The 17,114-nt window shown below is 43.0% G+C and overlaps 1 protein-coding gene across 5 annotated transcripts in view; it reads right to left on the bottom strand.

Annotated features, from left to right (window-relative positions):
* Positions 1-7,596: 7,596 nt before the first annotated feature.
* Positions 7,597-17,114, bottom strand: part of rfx1.L (regulatory factor X1 L homeolog) — a 31,494-nt gene continuing 21,976 nt past the window's right edge. For all 5 annotated transcript variants that reach the window (XM_018253710.2, XM_018253714.2, XM_018253711.2 and 2 more), the window contains 5 exons: positions 14,766-14,915; positions 13,570-13,778; positions 12,596-12,749; positions 11,373-11,418; positions 7,597-8,801 (listed from right to left, as the gene is read on the bottom strand). In XM_018253710.2, coding sequence (XP_018109199.1) covers positions 8,632-8,801; positions 11,373-11,418; positions 12,596-12,749; positions 13,570-13,778; positions 14,766-14,915 — 729 coding nt within the window. In that variant the 3' untranslated portion in view covers positions 7,597-8,631. The remainder of the gene's footprint in view (positions 8,802-11,372; positions 11,419-12,595; positions 12,750-13,569; positions 13,779-14,765; positions 14,916-17,114) is intronic.

The raw sequence follows: 17,114 nt of genomic DNA, 5'->3' as shown, positions 1-17,114 counted from the left end.
CAGAAAATTGTGTTGGAGAGGGCGTAGATGGAATCTGGCGAATGGAATCGCTTCCAAGGCCGACACCATAAACCCCAGAAGACGGAGGCAGTCCTCTGCTGATGTGGTCTGCGATCTGTGGAACGTCTTGGCTGCTCGAATCAATGTTTGCATCTTGTCCGTTGGCAAGAACACTTTCTGTAACAGAGAGTTGAAGTCGAGGCCTAAGAATCGGATAGACTGGGTTGGCTGCAGCGCACTTTTGCGGTAGTTTATCAACCAGCCATGTTGAGTTAACACCCGTAGACAGGTGCGAGTGTCCCTGGTTGCTTGGGGTAGGGAAGAAGCTATGATAAGCAAATCGTCTAAGTAGGGTAGAAGCTTGATTCCCAGCGCTCTGAGGTAGGCTATAACCGGAGTTAACACCTTGGTGAAAACACGTGGCGCAGTATAAAGTCCAAAGGGCAAGGCCGTAAATTGGTAGTGGTGATCGCCTATTGCGAAGCGAAGATATCGACGGGACTCTGGGTAAATGGGTACATGGAGGTAGGCGTCTTGGAGGTCTATGGAAGTCATGAAGGAGTTTGGTTCCATATTTGCTATAACAGACCGAATGGATTCCATCCTGAATTTTTGATTGGACACCAGCGTGTTGAGAGATCTGAGATTCAGTACTGGCCTGAAGGTGCCATCTTTTTTTCTGACGAGAAATAGGTTGGAGTAGAAACCTCGAAACCGCTGGTTTTGTGGGAATTCTTGTATAACTTCCGCTTGTAGCAGTGACTGGACTGAAGCGTGAAGGAGGTGTATTTTGTGTGGGGCAGTTGACGATGTACGGAATTTGGTGGAAGGTAGACGTGGGGAGAAAGGAATCCTGTAACCTTGTCGAATTATTGTCAACACCCACGTGTCTGTTACGTGAGTTTGCCATTCGCTGAGGTATCTTTGTAATCTGCCTCCCACCAGTCCCTGCCGTGTTGAGGCTGAGTCAGGCTGACGTGGTTCTACTTGGCACCGATTTCTTGACATGAGGTCGAGTTTGCTGGTGCCAAGGTGTTCTGTTGCGTTTAGTCTTCTGGTCAGAGGTAGCTGACCTGAAGTTTGACCGAAAGGGTCGAAAGGGCCTAGATTGGGGAGACCAATTCTTCCGAATGGGAAATCTTGGTGAGTTGTCAAATCTCGATTTTTTTCCTGTCGGGAGAAAAGTGCTTTTGCCTCCAGTTACCTCGGATATTATCTGTTTAAGATCAGGACCGAAAAGAGAATCACCCGTGAACCGTAGGGATAGCAGCCTGAGTTTGGAAGCAGTGTCTCCAGACCAGTGTTTCAGCCATAAGGCCCGTCTAGTCACCACAGTATTTACTGTTGCTTTAGCCGCCAGTTTAGTAATTTCCATGGCCGCTTCTGCGAGGAAGGAAAAGGTGGTTACAAGTTTGTCTACCTCGGACTGTAACTCCTGTCGTGATGATGGGAGATTGGTAGCCAATTCTTGTGCCCAATGTTTCGCTGTACGTGCCAAACCCGCTGAAGCTACTGCCGGTCGCAGTATTGCTGCCACCTGGACATAGGATTTTTTTAAAGTAGCTTCCATGCGACGGTCTAATGGGTCCTTGAAAGCCGCTTCTTCGGCTGGCAAAGCGGTATGTCTAGATAGGCGAGCTACTGCCGAGTCCACCCTGGGGGCTTTGTCCCACTTTTTCTGGTAGTCTTCTGGTATAGGATATGTTTTGAGAAATCTTTGGGTGAGAGCAATACGCCTCTCCGGTTGATTCCATTCAGCTTCAATGGCTTGTGTGACCGAATTGAACACTGGAAATGTTAATTTAGATTTTTTCTGAACGCCCAATAGTTTGTCAGCTTTAGAAAGCGCCACTGTTTCATCTTTAATCTCCAGAGTTTGCAACATTTCTCTAAGTAGTTTCTTAGACACCTCTGGAGTGATAGTGTGGGCTTGTTCATCCTCAGAATCCGTGTCAGAATTGGATTGTAGCTGATCAGACATGTCCTTATCTGGGCAGAGAATTTCTTCCTGTTCCGAATCTGAAACAACTCCTTCCTCTGAGTCTGAAGAGGAGTCTAATGTCAGTGCGACTTTACGCTTTTTAGGTTGTACTATCAACATTTGGTTGATAGGGTTGAACGGATTTCATTATCCATTGGAGGAAGTCTCCAAACTGTGGATGCATCTGAGCAGAGGAGCTTGTGGAAGGTTGATTGCAGAGTGGAGGTGGGGAGGTATCTCTAGTGCCCCGGAGTGGGGTCACTGGTGGTGGTGATGCTAGTTGGATTGAGCTTGGAGAGGACCTTCTATCCTCTGTATTTGGGAGTGGATCAGCTGGTGGTTGAGATAGAGTATATTGTGGGGACAAAGTAGGTGGCCCTTGAGTATTTGCTTTTGTATTGATGACCTTACACTCTGAACAATAAGTTCTTTCTGACCTTCTTAATGAATGCCTGCAAGTTTTACACTTTGGTAATTTCTCCGGTTTTTTTGCTTTCTTTAGAGATTGTATGTCTGCCCGCAGGTCCGTGAGAGAATTTGTCTTTTCCATATTGTTAGTCAATAAAATAGAGTTGTGACTCACCACCAGCCTGAGACTAATTATGTACTGTCTCTTTTATTGGTTGCGCTGAGCTGTGTCTGCAATGCGCTTATATAAGGAAGATTCAGCTGCCCTTGAACTCTTTCCTGAGCTTCTTGCCGTTGTGATGCAACACGAACGTATCTGTGAGGGAGATGTGCAATGCGCCAGTTGTGAGCGCCGCTTCACTAGTATGCGCGGCCGTGACTGATGACGTCAGTGCGCCGTGATCAACTGGCGCGAAAACTAGCTGCCGCGTCTATGCAGCTAAGAAGAAAGACGTCACTGCACTAGAGAAAAACGGCGCGAATTTCCTTCCACTAAATTTTCTCTATGGCGCGATTACTGCTGGCCCGGTTGTATTCTAGAAGTATCGATTGGCACAGATTTCACGTGTCTGTCAGTACCTGTGCGTTCCTCTGCTTCTCTAGGGAGATAACCCTTATTTACATGTGCTTCTGAGAAGCAGCTCTTGCACTCACTGCATTCATGTGCATTGGAACGCACAGGTCGGCCATTGGAGCTGTGTCTTCAAATGCTCCATAACAACCCAGTAGAATAGCGGGTAGCTCTGCTAACCCCGTAGGTTGTGTGCCTGTGACAGCTCTGCATGTCACTTATGGCCCATGTTGCGCAACTGAGACTCCCTTCAGTTGGCAATGTTGCACCGTAGGGACAGCTCTGCATGTCCAATAGGTGTTATCTGTGGAAAAAATAAAGCAAAAAAAAAAAAATAAATAAATAAATAAATAAATAAAAAATACTGTCCTTAACCTCCTGAGGCAGGACAAAGAACTGAGGAGTGACGGTGGAGCCAAGTATATATAGCCAGAAGGAGGGGCCATGAGTTAACAGTTTCTGTCCTGCCTCCAGAGGTGAAGGATAACATAACCCCACGACGTCTGCACTGACAGGAGGGCCGACTAGAGAAAAAGCATTGCGGAGATCAGACTCTCTAGTGATACAGTATCTTACTGGACAACTTACAAAGTTCTAGGAGTTTCCAAAAGAACCATTGCTAGATGGTTAGTAGAGATAATCAATTTCACTTATGAATTGAACAAAAAGCCATTCCAGGTTAAGGCTCACTCTACTAGAGCACAAAGTACTTGGTGGGTTTCACACAACTTGGCTACACATGAGCAGATACGCAGGGCAGACACTGGGGCTTCTCCCAACACTTTTATAAATGACACGTTTTTGCTTCAACTTCAGTCGTGTTTGGCAGCAAAGTGTTCCAGGCTGCGGTGGCGCAACACGTCTTCTCACAGTTTCAATAACGGCACAGTAAATGTTCCAATGTTTTATTGTTTGGCACAATCAAAATTCCAATGTTTATTGATTCAAACAGTAAAACATAAGTGTTACAACAAGTTTCCGTAAGTACAAAATCCCTTTATTTGAATGAAAGCTTTAGACAATGCTAAACCTCAGGCACACAAACCTCGGGGCACACAAACCTCGGGGCACACAAACCTCGGGTCACACAAACCTCGGGGCACACAAACCTCGGGGCACACAAACCTCGGGGCACACAAACCTCGGGGCACACAAACCTCGGGGCACACAAACCTCGGGGCACACAAACCTCGGGGCACACAAACCTCGGGTCACACAAACCTCGGGGCACACAAACCTCGGGGCACACAAACCTCAAGGCACACAAACCTCAGGCACACAAACCTCGGGGCACACAAAGCTCAAGACACACAAATCTCAAGGCACACAGACCTCAAGACACACAAACCTCTGGGGGCACATAAAGCTCTGTGCACATTGCTACTTTGAAGGGCAGGTGTGTTTGGCACTCATTCTGCTGCTGCTTAGGTTAAATCTATCAGATCTTGTAGGGAGAGATCAGACCGCAAGCTCCTCATATGCATTTCTCAAAGACTTCAGAACTCCATGTCATTGAGCTTGGGTGTACGGACAGCCGTTGTATGGATCCAAGATACTGAGCTTAAAGGAAAACTACACCCCCAATGTAGGTCTCTATAAAAAGATATTGCATAAAACAGCTCATATGTAAAACCCTGCTTCATGTAAATAAACCATTTTCATAATAATATACTTTTCTAATAGTATGTGCCATTGGGTAATCATAAATAGAAAATTGCCATTTAAAAAAACAAGGGCCGCCCCCTGGGATCGTAGGATTCACTGTACTCACAAACAAACTAGACATGTTAGGTCACATGAGCCAATTAACAGACAGTTGTGTCTTTTGCTCCCACACTTCTTCCTGTTACAGTTAGAGTTGCAGTATTTCTGGTCAGGTGATCTCTTCCTGTTACAGTTAGAGCTGCAGTATTTCTGGTCAGGTGATCTCTTCCTGTTACAGTTAGAGCTGCAGTATTTCTGGTCAGGTGATCTCTTCCTGTTATAGTTAGAGCTGCAGTATTTCTGGTCAGGTGATCTGTTACAGTTAGAGCTGCAGTATTTCTGGTCAGGTGATCTCTTCCTGTTACAGTTAGAGCTGCAGTATTTCTGGTCAGGTGATCTCTTCCTGTTACAGTTAGAGCTGCAGTATTTCTGGTCAGATGATCTCTGAGGCAGCACACAGACCATCACGAAATGGTGGCTCAAGGCAAGAGATGTAAAAGGGCAAGATTTACTTATATATATATATTGCAATTTAGTGAGATTCATTACTATGCCCCTTAATTTGATATAAACTATCTAGTGCTTAAGTGTTCATTTTGGGGGTATAGTTTTCCTTTAAATATATGGGTACCTGCTTGATGGTTCCATGTTATTGAGCTTAGATATATAGGGGGCAGTTGGATGAAACCATGTTAGATGTATGGGGGCTATTGGATGGCTCCATGTTATTGAGCTTAAGTGTATGGGGGGCTGTTGCATGGAACCATGCTATTGAGCTTATGGTGGGGGCTGTTGGATGGCTCTTGGATGTTGAGGTTAGATATATGGCGGCAGTTGGAGAGATCTATGTTATTGACCTTAGATATATGGGGGCTGTTCCATAGATCCATGTTACTGAACATAGACATAAAAGCAGTTGAATGGCTCAATTCAAGTATGTTCTTGATTTTTTTCTGAGCTTTCAAACTCCAAACTATTTTGACAGAGATCTTTCATTTCTTAGTCTGAGAGCCCACCATGTTCTTTCATAGTCAGGCACCTCAAGGCTTGGTTGTCTTGTAAATCCTGAGCTGGTGACTGGTACATCCCAGCAGTCCAGCAATTTACATATAAACCAATTCATTTGATGGCACCTGTGTGTGGCCCCATTCCCTTGATTTGGGAACAAGTGAAAGAAGTTTGGAACTTGAGGAGGTAGACCCCAATACAATCGTCGCACACCTGCACGAGGGAAGTTTTTGTGGAATCCAGTGTAAAACATTAGCTGTACCATGAGCCCCTCCGTCAATCGAACAAAGAAGCCTTGAAATGGACAGACCCAACCTAAATAGCAGGAGGTAGACATCTTCCCCGGGGGGTGTTTTTTTTTGGAGACAAACATCCCCGGTGATGTTGCTCATAGCAACCAAACAGCAAGAAAGTATGCTGAGACTCAGGCTTTGAGAACGTTATCCCTCGTATGAGAGTACCCTCAAATATCTATTACTCTATAGAGATGATTATGTTGGATTTTTAAAGGATAAGTAAACCTTTAAAATAAGTGAATGTAAAATTGATGAGGGTGCTATTCTAATAACTTTTGTAATTTACATTCATTATTTATTATTTTTTAATTCCAAGATATTAAGGGATACATGTACTGTTAATATGAATTAATTTAGTTACAACAGCGCCACCTGCTGGTCAGTTTCCCACCAGTCTGACCACCAAGTAGTCAAGGAAGTTGTCAGGAGAAAGAAAGAGGCTGCTCTGATGTTCTTCTGCTTAGGAAAGATTTGAGAAAGGTTTCTAATTGTATTCCTAAGCAGAAGAACATCAGAGCAGTCTCTTTCTTTCTCCTGACAACTTCCTTGACTACTTGGTGGTCAGACTGGTGGGAAACTGACCAGCAAGTGGCGCTGTTGTAACAAAATTCATTTATATTAACAGTACATGTATCCCTTAATATCTTGGATTAAAAAGCAAATAAATAATGAATGTAAATTGCAAAAGTGCTTAGAATAAATAGCCTCTCATCCATTTTACATTCACTTATTTTAAAGGTTTTACTTATCCTTTAATGGGTCACACCAAAACGTTGTAAACCTTCCATAATTTATGGTGGTTTCAACCATGGCTTACGGAGGCGTTCCTGACTCTTCACCCTATATCGAGGTGTAAAGCTTGCTGGGTGCTGTAAAAATAGAGCCCCCTTTGATTCAATTAAATTGCCTATTATAATTTTTAATAGTAACAAAGTAAAAATGGTTATTAAAGGGGTTCTTCAACTTAAAGTGAACTTTTAGTATGATGTAGTGACAATTTCCAATTTTTTCCTGTTTAACTTTTTATTCAGCAGTTTGCAATTTCAGCTATTGGGTTGCTAGGGTCCAATTTACCCTAGCAACCATGCATTGATTTAAATAAGAGACTGGAATATGAATAGGAGAGGCCTGAATAGAAAGAGGAGTAATAAAATGTAGCAATAAATGGCCACTGCTGAATTCACTTTGAGTCCTTACTAGGGGATGCACCGAATCCAGGATTCGGTTCGGTATTTGAGCAGGATTCGGCCGTTTTCAGCAGGATCCGATTCAGACGAATCCTTGTGCCTGGCTGAACCGAATCCGAAAAATCATGTGACTTTTCGTCACACAACAAGGAAGCAAAATATTTTTCCCTCACTGATTTGAATATGCAAATGAGGGTTCGGATTCGGTTCGGTATTCAGCCGAATCTTTCACGAAGGATTCGGGGTTTCGGCGAATCCAAAAAAATCAGATTCGGTGCATTCCTAGTCCTTACCTGTGGCTCTCACTGTATAACATGCTGGGGATGGCACTATCAATCGTCATGCTTTATATGAAGCAGATGAAAATACTGTTCCCCACCCACAAGATTTTAAAATCCTCTTCCAATAACCGGACAGAAATGAGGCCACCAGTCAGTGTTGTACATAACACAGCAAAATTTATTGTGTATTTAGCAAATAACTACAAAAGGTTAGAAAAGCTTTAGCTCCGGCGTCCGCCCGTCTGTCCTCCGCTCACCTTCCCTCTCTCTCTCGTGCCGACACAAAACGAAGCTTTATAGATGTATCACTTATACAAAATACGGGAGGATTCTTCCATTCGGTACAGATGATTATAGGACAGGCCGGACACAGACAGGTAAGGCCATAATGCGGGAGCTCAGTCACAGCCGTTTCCATGGCAACATCAAAAATAAGCCAATATATGAACGGTTTCCTCCGAGGGGAAATAAATCATCAGGAGAACGTTGTCTGGCGGCAACACATGGGGATCGGAGTCTGGTTAAGGCATTGGACAAGACTGATGTAGAGTTGCCGCGCAGGATCGGATCAAGCCCAGCGGTGCTGATGGAGCAAGTTGAGATTTGGCAGCGGTTCAATCAGGCCGACGTTTGGACTGGGCAACGGTGCGGCCATAATGCTGGGCACATTCGGCCAACCCAGTAGATGTGGCGCAGAGATTGATTGTGTGCTAAAATCACACACATTTCAATATAGATTTCTGTATATACACACATATATATATATATATATCATAGACATGGAGAGCGAGGCATTAAAATATTTACACAATCCATAGGTCTGTGCCAGCATGGCAGTACAAAGTGTGTGTGTTTATATTTATATATATAGTTATGTATTTACACAAACACACACAATGAGATTGATTGGCACAGACATGTGACTACACAGGCATGACAAGAAATGGTGCATTGTTTCTTTAAGAGAGAGCCAGGCTTGGGCTTTGTGTTACGTGTGTATTGTTGGGACACAACCCAAGCCGGGACACTAACAGCCCTTGTGTGTGTGTGAGAGAGATGAAAGAAGCAAGCTCTGCTTTACAGCCAGTGAAACGTCTCAGCAGGATGATAGGCTCTCACTTCCACCCCAGAACCACAAGGCTTGGCTGCAGTTTTGGGCTGGCAGTTGGCTGGAGGTTGACTGGCAGTTGGCTGGTTAGGAGGTTGGAGGCACCTGCACAAAGATCCCTTGGGAGTCGCTCCTTGCGAGCTTAGCAGGAGGCTCTAGCGAGTCACAGCCCAAAGTGTTGGAGGGGTCATTCATGGTCAGGGGCAACTCATGAGCCAGATCTTCATCACTCTCATCATCCTCTTCCTCTTCTTCCTCTGTTTAAAAGTAACACAACATGAGTACAGGATGGGCAGGGGCCATTTATATGTACAGCGATTGCACAGCTTGGCCTCGGTCTTCTGTTTAATAACTGGTGTTAAAGGGCAAGCACACCCATTTATGAAGCCTTAAAGGGGAACTATTGCAAAAATGAAAATGTAATTAACTTCCTCACACTGAAATAAGAAACTTTCTAAATACAATCAATTAAGCAATCAATACTGTTTCTGAAATAATCAAGTTTATTTTAGTTCACTCTCAGCATGTGTTTCTCTTCATTCTGTCTTCATTCAGGAGTTGGGTGTCAGATGAATGAGCCAATATATCTTATAGGGGGCTCCTTTTGCCTAGAAGATGTATTAGAGCTCACTCTAATAAAATCACCAGACATCGTGTCCCTCTACATGCAGAATTTTTGCAAAAAGCAGTTATTTTGTTAGATTTTTTTTGCACTGGAATCAGTTATTTGAACACCAGAGACAGGAAAACTACATTTTAAACTTGGATTTGGAAAAAACTGTAAAAAAAAATAAATAATGGAAAGTAATTGAAAAAAAGTCTTTATTTCTGGGGAACAATCTGAAAACAACTAAACTGAAAAAAGTGTTTGGAAGGTAAACAGCTCTTTTAAAGGAGAAGGAAAGACTAAAATGAAGTAAGTTTGATCAGAAAGGTCTATATAAATATTCCACATGTACCCAACCCGCTGCAGGTCTCTAGCACAAATGACTAGGTGCTCAGAATGTCTGTTATTTACATTTTATTCATATAAAATATGTCTAAGGAAATGACTGTTGAGGCAGGCTACATGCTAATATATAAAGGTAAACCAAACTTAACACAAACCAGGGATGTTTTGCTATTAAAGGGGTTGTTCACCTTCAAACACCTAGGGGCACATTTACTAAGCTCGAGTGAAGGATTAGAATTAAAAATACTTCGAATTTTGAAGTTTTTTTTTGGCTACTTCGACCATCGAATTGGCTACTTCGACCTTCGACTTCGAATCGAATGATTCGAACTAAAAATCGTTCGACTATTCGATAGTCAAAGTACTGTCTCTTTAAAAAAAAAACTTTAACCACTTACTTCGCCACCTAAAACCTACCGAGCACCAATGTTAGCCTATGGGGACCTTCCCCATAGGCTTTCTAAGTAATTTCTGATCGAAGGAAAATCGTTCGATTCGATCGAACAATATATCCTTCGATCGAACAAAATGCGGTAAATCCTTTGACTTCGATATTCGAAGTCCAAGGATTTTACTTCGATGGTCGAATATCGAGGGTTAATTAACCCTCGATATTCGACCCATAGTAAATGTGCCCCCTAGCTGGTTTCAGACAGATCACCCGAAATAAAGACTTTTTTCAGTTACTATAAATTTTTGGTTTGATTGTTTTTCTAATGTAAGTAGTGTAAAGTGTCATGTTTTACCTTCTAAAGCAGCTCTGGGGGGGGGTCGCCGACCCGATAAACTGTTCTAAATGGATACATTTAGTTGATCCATTTCTTATCTTTGTCCCTGCTGAGCACAATCCCTGGGTTTCATTACAGGCATCTGTTAGAATTGATACAATAGTTGCTAATACTCCCCATAGATCCTACTGAGAAATGGATCAACTCAATGTTGCAAAAATTGTAACAGTTTAGAATCTGCACCTGAATTACTGAGCTGCCAGACTCAAACACCAGAGACAGGGACATTAAAGAGGTTGTTCACCTTCCAAATACTTTTTTTCAATTCAGTAGATTTTAGGTTGTTCCCCAGAAATAAAGACTTTTTTTCAATTACTTTCCATTATTTATTTTTTACTGTTTTTCCAAAATCTAAGTGTAAAGTTGAATGTCCCTGTCTCTGGTGTTTGAGTCTGACAGCTCAGTAATTCAGGTGCAGATTCTAAACTGTTACAGTTCTGCAACATTTAGTTGATCCATTTCTCAGCAGCATCTCTGGAGTATCAGCAACTATTGTATCAATTCTAACAGCTGCCTGTAATGAAACCCAGAGATTCTGCTCAGCAGGGACAAAGATAAGAAATGTATCAACTAAATGTATCTATTTAGAACAGTTTACAGGGTCGGCGACCCCCCTCTCAGAGCTGCTTTAGAAGGTGAAAAATGACACTTTAAACTTCGATATTACAAAAACAGCCACACATAGAAAATAGAAAGTCATTGGAAAAAGTCATTATTCCTGGCGATCTGTCTGAAAGTAACTAGTTGAACAAGCCCTTTAAATTTTAAACTTAGATTTTGAAAAACTGTAAAAAAATTAATAATGGAAAGTAATTGAAAAAAGGTTTTTATTTCTGGGGAACAATCTGAAAACAATTGAACTGAAAAAAGTGTTTGGAAGGTGAAGAATCCCTTTAATGCAATGAAATGTCATAACAATGGTGTTACTGTTGCCCTGACAGCCAGTATTGCTCAGTCACAAGCAGAAGTGGAGCATCTATAGCACATGAGCACAGGAAAACAAAGCTGCTTATACAGCACCTACACACACACCACAAAAGAACAACAGCGCACGCTACAAAACACGCACATGAAAGTGATGTCATTACCTTTCTCTTGGTCGAGGGAGCGCAATGTGTTTCCTGGGGTCGCAAACTGCAGAATAAATAGAGGCAGATTCCATTACTGAGAGTCCCTTCCTCCGACGTTTACTCGCTGCTCAGATACCTATGGAATCAGCAACCTACACAACTCATGAAACTCTACAGAACCCGGCTCACTGCTGTCTGTGGGTTCTGACTCCATAGACTCTGTGCAGTTGGTCCCTTCCAGCCCTGAGACCTTTAAAGGGATACTGTCATGGGAAAATATGTTTTTTTCAAACACGTCAGTTAATAGTGCTGCTCCAGCAGAATTCTGCACTGAAATACGTTTCTCAAAAGAGCAAACTGATTTTTTTATATTTAATTTTCAAATCTGACATGGGGCTAGACATTTTGACAATTTCCCAGCTGCCCCCTGTCATGTGACTTGTGCTCTGATAAACTTCAATCACTCTTTACTGCTGTACTGCAAGTTGGAGTGATATCACCCCTCCCTTTCCCCCCCAGCAGCCTAACAACAGAACAATGGGAAGGTAACCAGATAGCAGCTCCTTAACACAAGATAACAGCTGCCTGGTAGATCTAAAGGTGGCCATACACGGGCCGATAAAAGCTGCCGACAGACCTTGTCAGCAGCTTATTGGCCCGTGTATGGGGCCCCCCCCGACGGGCTTCAACGATCGAGATCTGGCCGAAAGTCGGCCAGATCTCAATTGGATGGGACGAAAAATCCCATCGGATCGTGGCCGCATCTATTTGTTGATGAGGTCCCACGATCCGACCACCCATTACTACTCGTTAGGATCCGATTGTAGGGCCCTACGGCCCACGATCGGATAATCCCGATATTGTCCACCTCAAGGTGGGCATATCACGGAGAGATCTGCTCATTTGGCGACATCGCCAAATGAGCAGATCTCTCAGTGTATGGCCACCTTTAGAACAACACTCAATAGTAAAATCCAGGTCCCACTGAGACACATTCAGTTACATTGAGTAGGAGAAACAACAGCCTGCCAGAAAGCAGTTCCATCCTAAAGTGCTGGCTCTTTCTGAAATCACATGACCAGGCAAAATGACCTGAGATGCACCTACACACCAATATTACAACTAAAAAATACACTTGCTGGTTCAGGAATGAAATTTTATATTGTAGAGTGAATTATTTGCAGTGTAAACAGTATCATTTAGAAATAAAACTACATCATGAAAGAATCCCTTTAACTCACCTCTCCCATGACAGCGATAGGAGTCTCCCCACGAGCCTGTGCCACGCGGTGCTCTATCAGGTAGTACATGTACTCATCGTACAACAGCCGAATCAGGTGGAAAGATCCAAAACTGGCAGCGCTGCGGAGGGTCAGATCCCTTATAACCATTGAGCTGGGGGTTAGAGGGGGAAAGAAATACATAAATGCCCTATAGTGCCTGTCTATGTGCAGAACCTTTTCCTATGAGGTTTAAAGGGGAACTATCGCAAAAATGAAAATTTAATATAAGCTTCCTCATACTGAAATAAGAGACTGTCTAAATACAATCAATTAAAAATTCTACATTGTTGCTGAAATAATCAAGTTTATATTCACCATCCCTCTCTCAGCATCTGTTTCTCTTCATTCTCTCTTCATTCAGCAGTTGGGTGTCAGATATTCATTGACAGTTAGATCCAATATATCTTATAGGGGAGGCTCCTTTTGCCTAGAAGATGCATAAGAGCTCACTCAAATAACTGATTCCAGTACAATCAAAATAACTGCCTTTTGCACAAATCCTGCATGTAGAGAGACATGATGTCTGGTGAGTTTAATAGAGTGAGCTCTAATACATCTTCTAGGCAAAAGGAGCCCCCCCTATAAGATATATTGGATCTAACTGTTAATGAATATCTGACCCAACTGCTGCATGAAGATAGAATGAAGAGAAACAGATGCTGAGAGAGGGATGGTGAATATAAACTTGATTATTTCAGAAACAGTACAGAATGTTTAATTGATTGTATTTAGAAAGCTTCTTATTTCAGTATGAGGAAGCTTATATTACATTTTCACAATAGTTCCCCTTTAACATGCATGAAAGTTGAAATAAGCTCAGTTCTGTCCTTTATTTGTACTTTATTCACCTTGCACCCCCCCGACAGCTGTGCAATAAAGATTTCTTTACATGTAATAACAGGTTGTGCAACCCTCCATACACAGTGTCTCACCTGTAGAAGGACCACTTCAGCAGGAAGAGTTTCGCCGCTTTGGGAAATCCTGGGCTCCCCTGGTAAGGTTTCAGCACCTGGGAGACAACACTATCCAACCACTCGGCCCACTGCTCGAGGGAACTCTGCTGCTGAAGTGTCAGCTTGAAATCCTGCTCCAGCCTCTGTACCACCCGGTCTGCACAGCGACACACCCAGGAGGCTTGTTCCTAAGGAAGAGGCACGGGGAGGAGTAGAGAGTGAGAGAGCCCAGTTGTTACAAGGGTATACTAGAGGAGAAAGAGTTAAAGGAGAACTAAACCCTGAAATTTAATATGGCAAAAAATACCATATTTTATATACTGAACTTATTGCACGGGGCTAAAGTTTCAGCTTGTCAATAGCAGCAATGATCCAGGACTTCAAACTTGTCACAGGGGGTCACCATCTTGGAAAGTGTCTGTGACACTCACATGCTCAGTGGGCTCTGATTGGCTGTTGAGAAGCTAAGCTTAGGGCTCGTCACTAATTATCCAGCAGAAAATGAGCTTCCCTGGCTGTAATATAAGCTGATGCTACAGGTTTGCTGATTATTAAATTCTGATGCTAATTGCACTGTGCTGCCATGTAGTAATTATCTGTATTAATTACTAATCAGCCTTATATTGTGACATTTCTATTCTATGGGGCCCATTTACTTAGCTCGAGTCCCCATAGGCTTCCTAACAATTTTGTGAGCGAAGGAAAATCCTTCGATCGATGGATTCAAATCCTTCGAATCATTCGATTCGAAGGATTTAATCGTTCGATCAAATGATTATTCCTTCGATCGTTCAATCGTAGGAATAGAGCTAAATCCTTCAACTTCGATATTCGAAGTCGAAGGATTTACATTCGGCAGTCGAATATTGAGGGTTGATTAACCCTCGATATTCGACCCTTTGTAAATCTGCCCCTATGTGTACTGTATATTGTGAGTGGGTCCCTAAGCTCAGTAAGTGACAGCAGCACAGAGCATGTGCAGTGAATCAGCAGAAAAGAAGATGGGGAGCTACTGGGGCATCTTTGGAGACACAGATCTTTACTGCTAAAGGGCTGTGGTTGCCCTGGGCTGGTACAGAAGCACAAAACATCATGTACACCATTTTTAGCTACTTCTTTAGTTAGGCTTTAGTTCTCCTTTAAATCACATGTGTGAGGACAGGCTTTTTGGTTACCTGCACATTGGTGAAATCGACTCGGTTGAGGTCGCTGAGCATTTGGTTGATCTGAGCAGTGTTCTGCAGCACGGCACGAGCAGCTTGCGCCAGGTGATTCAGAGACGTGTATCGACGCAGCGTCTGGGCAAAGGCACTTGCAGCGCCAGCCTAATGGGTTTAATAGGCGAGTGGATGTAAAAGTGATCAGGATAACAAAGGGTTAAAGATGAAGGAAAGCTACCGAGGCAGTTTATTGCAAATAGATTAGCCACAATACACAATATTTATTCTGTAGAATTCTTTACCATACCTGAGCAACCAGCTCTAGAAGCTCTCTCTGTTTGTTTAAGATAGCAACTGCCATATTAGCTTGCTGTGACATCACTTCTTGCCTGAGTCTCTCCCTGCTTGATCGTAGCTCTGGGCTCAGATTACAGCAAGGAGGGGAGGAGGAAAAGGGGAGGGGGAAAGGAGCAAACTGAGCATGCTCAAGCCCTAGCCCTGGAGGTTTAAGCTGAAAACAGGAAGTCTGATACAGAAGCCCATGAGTACACAATAGAAGGAAAGAAATGTGGTGTTTCTTTTGACAGAGGACTCAGAGCAGCATTACTTTGAGGATTTACTGTGTATTTATATAGACCTTTCTGATAAAGCTTACTTAATTTTAGCCTTTACTTCTCCTTTAAATACTTCCATTGGGCAGACCTTAACTGAGCCCTAGCAATATAAACTTAGCTCAACCTCAAACACCCGCCGGGGGGCTTCTCTCATGCACTGCCGGTACGTTGTGCTCCATAATGAAAAACAAATGAGCAACTGCTGAGAGAAGGGCCCAGTGCCTATCACTGCTGAGCACGACTCCTGAGTGATGCTTCACAGCTCAGCCCGGCTGGGTGGCAAAAGCTTGTAGTCAGGTTTTAAAAAAGTTAGTGTGCTTATTCAATAGCCTAGCATATACAGGTACCCGTTATCCCGTAACCTGTTATCCAGAAAGCTCGAAATTACAGAGAGGGCTTCTTCCATAGACTCCATTTTTTCCAAATCAATATTTTTTTTAATGATTTCCTTTTTCTGTTTAATAATAAAACAGTGGCTTGTACTTGATCCCAACCAAGATATAATTAAGCAAATCCAACAAAGGACAGCACTCTGGTGAAAAATGGCAAGTTTATTGCTGGATCCTGCAGGTGTACATGGCCTTATGCGTTCCGGTCACAAGTGAACAGTTTTGGGGCAGTGAGTGTGGAGCGGTCCCTTGCATGTGATAAGATATAATTAATCCTTATTGGAAGCAAAACCAGCCTATTGGGCTTATTTAAATGAAAGTATTTTGAGGTAATAAAAATATAATGCAGTGTTGCCCTGCACTGGTAAAACTGATGTGTTTGCTTCAGAACCACTACTATAGTTTATATAAACAAGCTGCTGTGTAGCCATGGGGGCAGCCATTCAAGCACAGGATACACAGTAGATAACAGATAAGTACTACTATAGTTTATATAAACAAGCTGTTGTGTAGCCATGGGGGCAGCCATTCAAGCACAGGATACACAGTAGATAACAGATAAGTACTACTATAGTTAATATAAACAAGCTGTTGTGTAGCCATGGGGGCAGCCATTCAAGCACAGGATACACAGTAGATAACAGATAAGTACTACTATAGTTTATATAAACAAGCTGCTGTGTAACAATGGGGGCAGCCATTCAAAGGAGAAAAGGCTCAGGTTACACAGCAGATAAGCTCTATAGAACATAATGGTGTTATCTGTTATCCACTATTTAACCTGTGCCATATAGCCTTTTTTCAATTTCCACCATTTCCACCATTGCTACACAGCAGCTTGTTTATATGAACTACAGTAGTGTTTCTGAAGCAAACTGTAAGATGCGCCTGGGAGATTGCTGCAGCCTCTTACCTCCCGGCGCATCTCTCCCAGGAGTGCACTTCCGGCCCAGTGACGCTTTTCGCACCAAAGACAGCTTTAAAAGGCCAGTCCACCATTTTGTGAATGCCCAAGCTGGTTCCAGTTTTACTGTTCCTGCCAAAGCGTGCGTTTATGATTTTGGATTCCTGGTTTTCGACTTCTGCGCGACCCTTGACTACGATTTCTGCCGCCTGCCTTGAACTCTTCGCCTGACTTCGACTTTCTCTACAGCCCTGCCGGTACCTCGCTTACGGTCTTTTTACGCACTTCCTGGGTAACTTCCACAGCAGAAAGCCCGGGGCCCCAAAAGGGCATCGGTGAACACCTGTGCGTCCCTAAGGTACAGTCGCTGAATAAGATTCCTGATAAAGTGGTTGTTACACAAACACATCAGTTGTACCAGCGCAGGGCAACAGTACATGATATTTTCATTACTTTA

Source organism: Xenopus laevis, chromosome 3L, assembly GCF_017654675.1.
Source record: "Xenopus laevis strain J_2021 chromosome 3L, Xenopus_laevis_v10.1, whole genome shotgun sequence".
In the NCBI taxonomy this organism is placed as follows: Eukaryota; Metazoa; Chordata; class Amphibia; order Anura; family Pipidae; genus Xenopus; species Xenopus laevis.
Note: the sequence above shows the minus strand (reverse complement) of the source record. Positions and strands in the feature narration are given on the sequence as shown.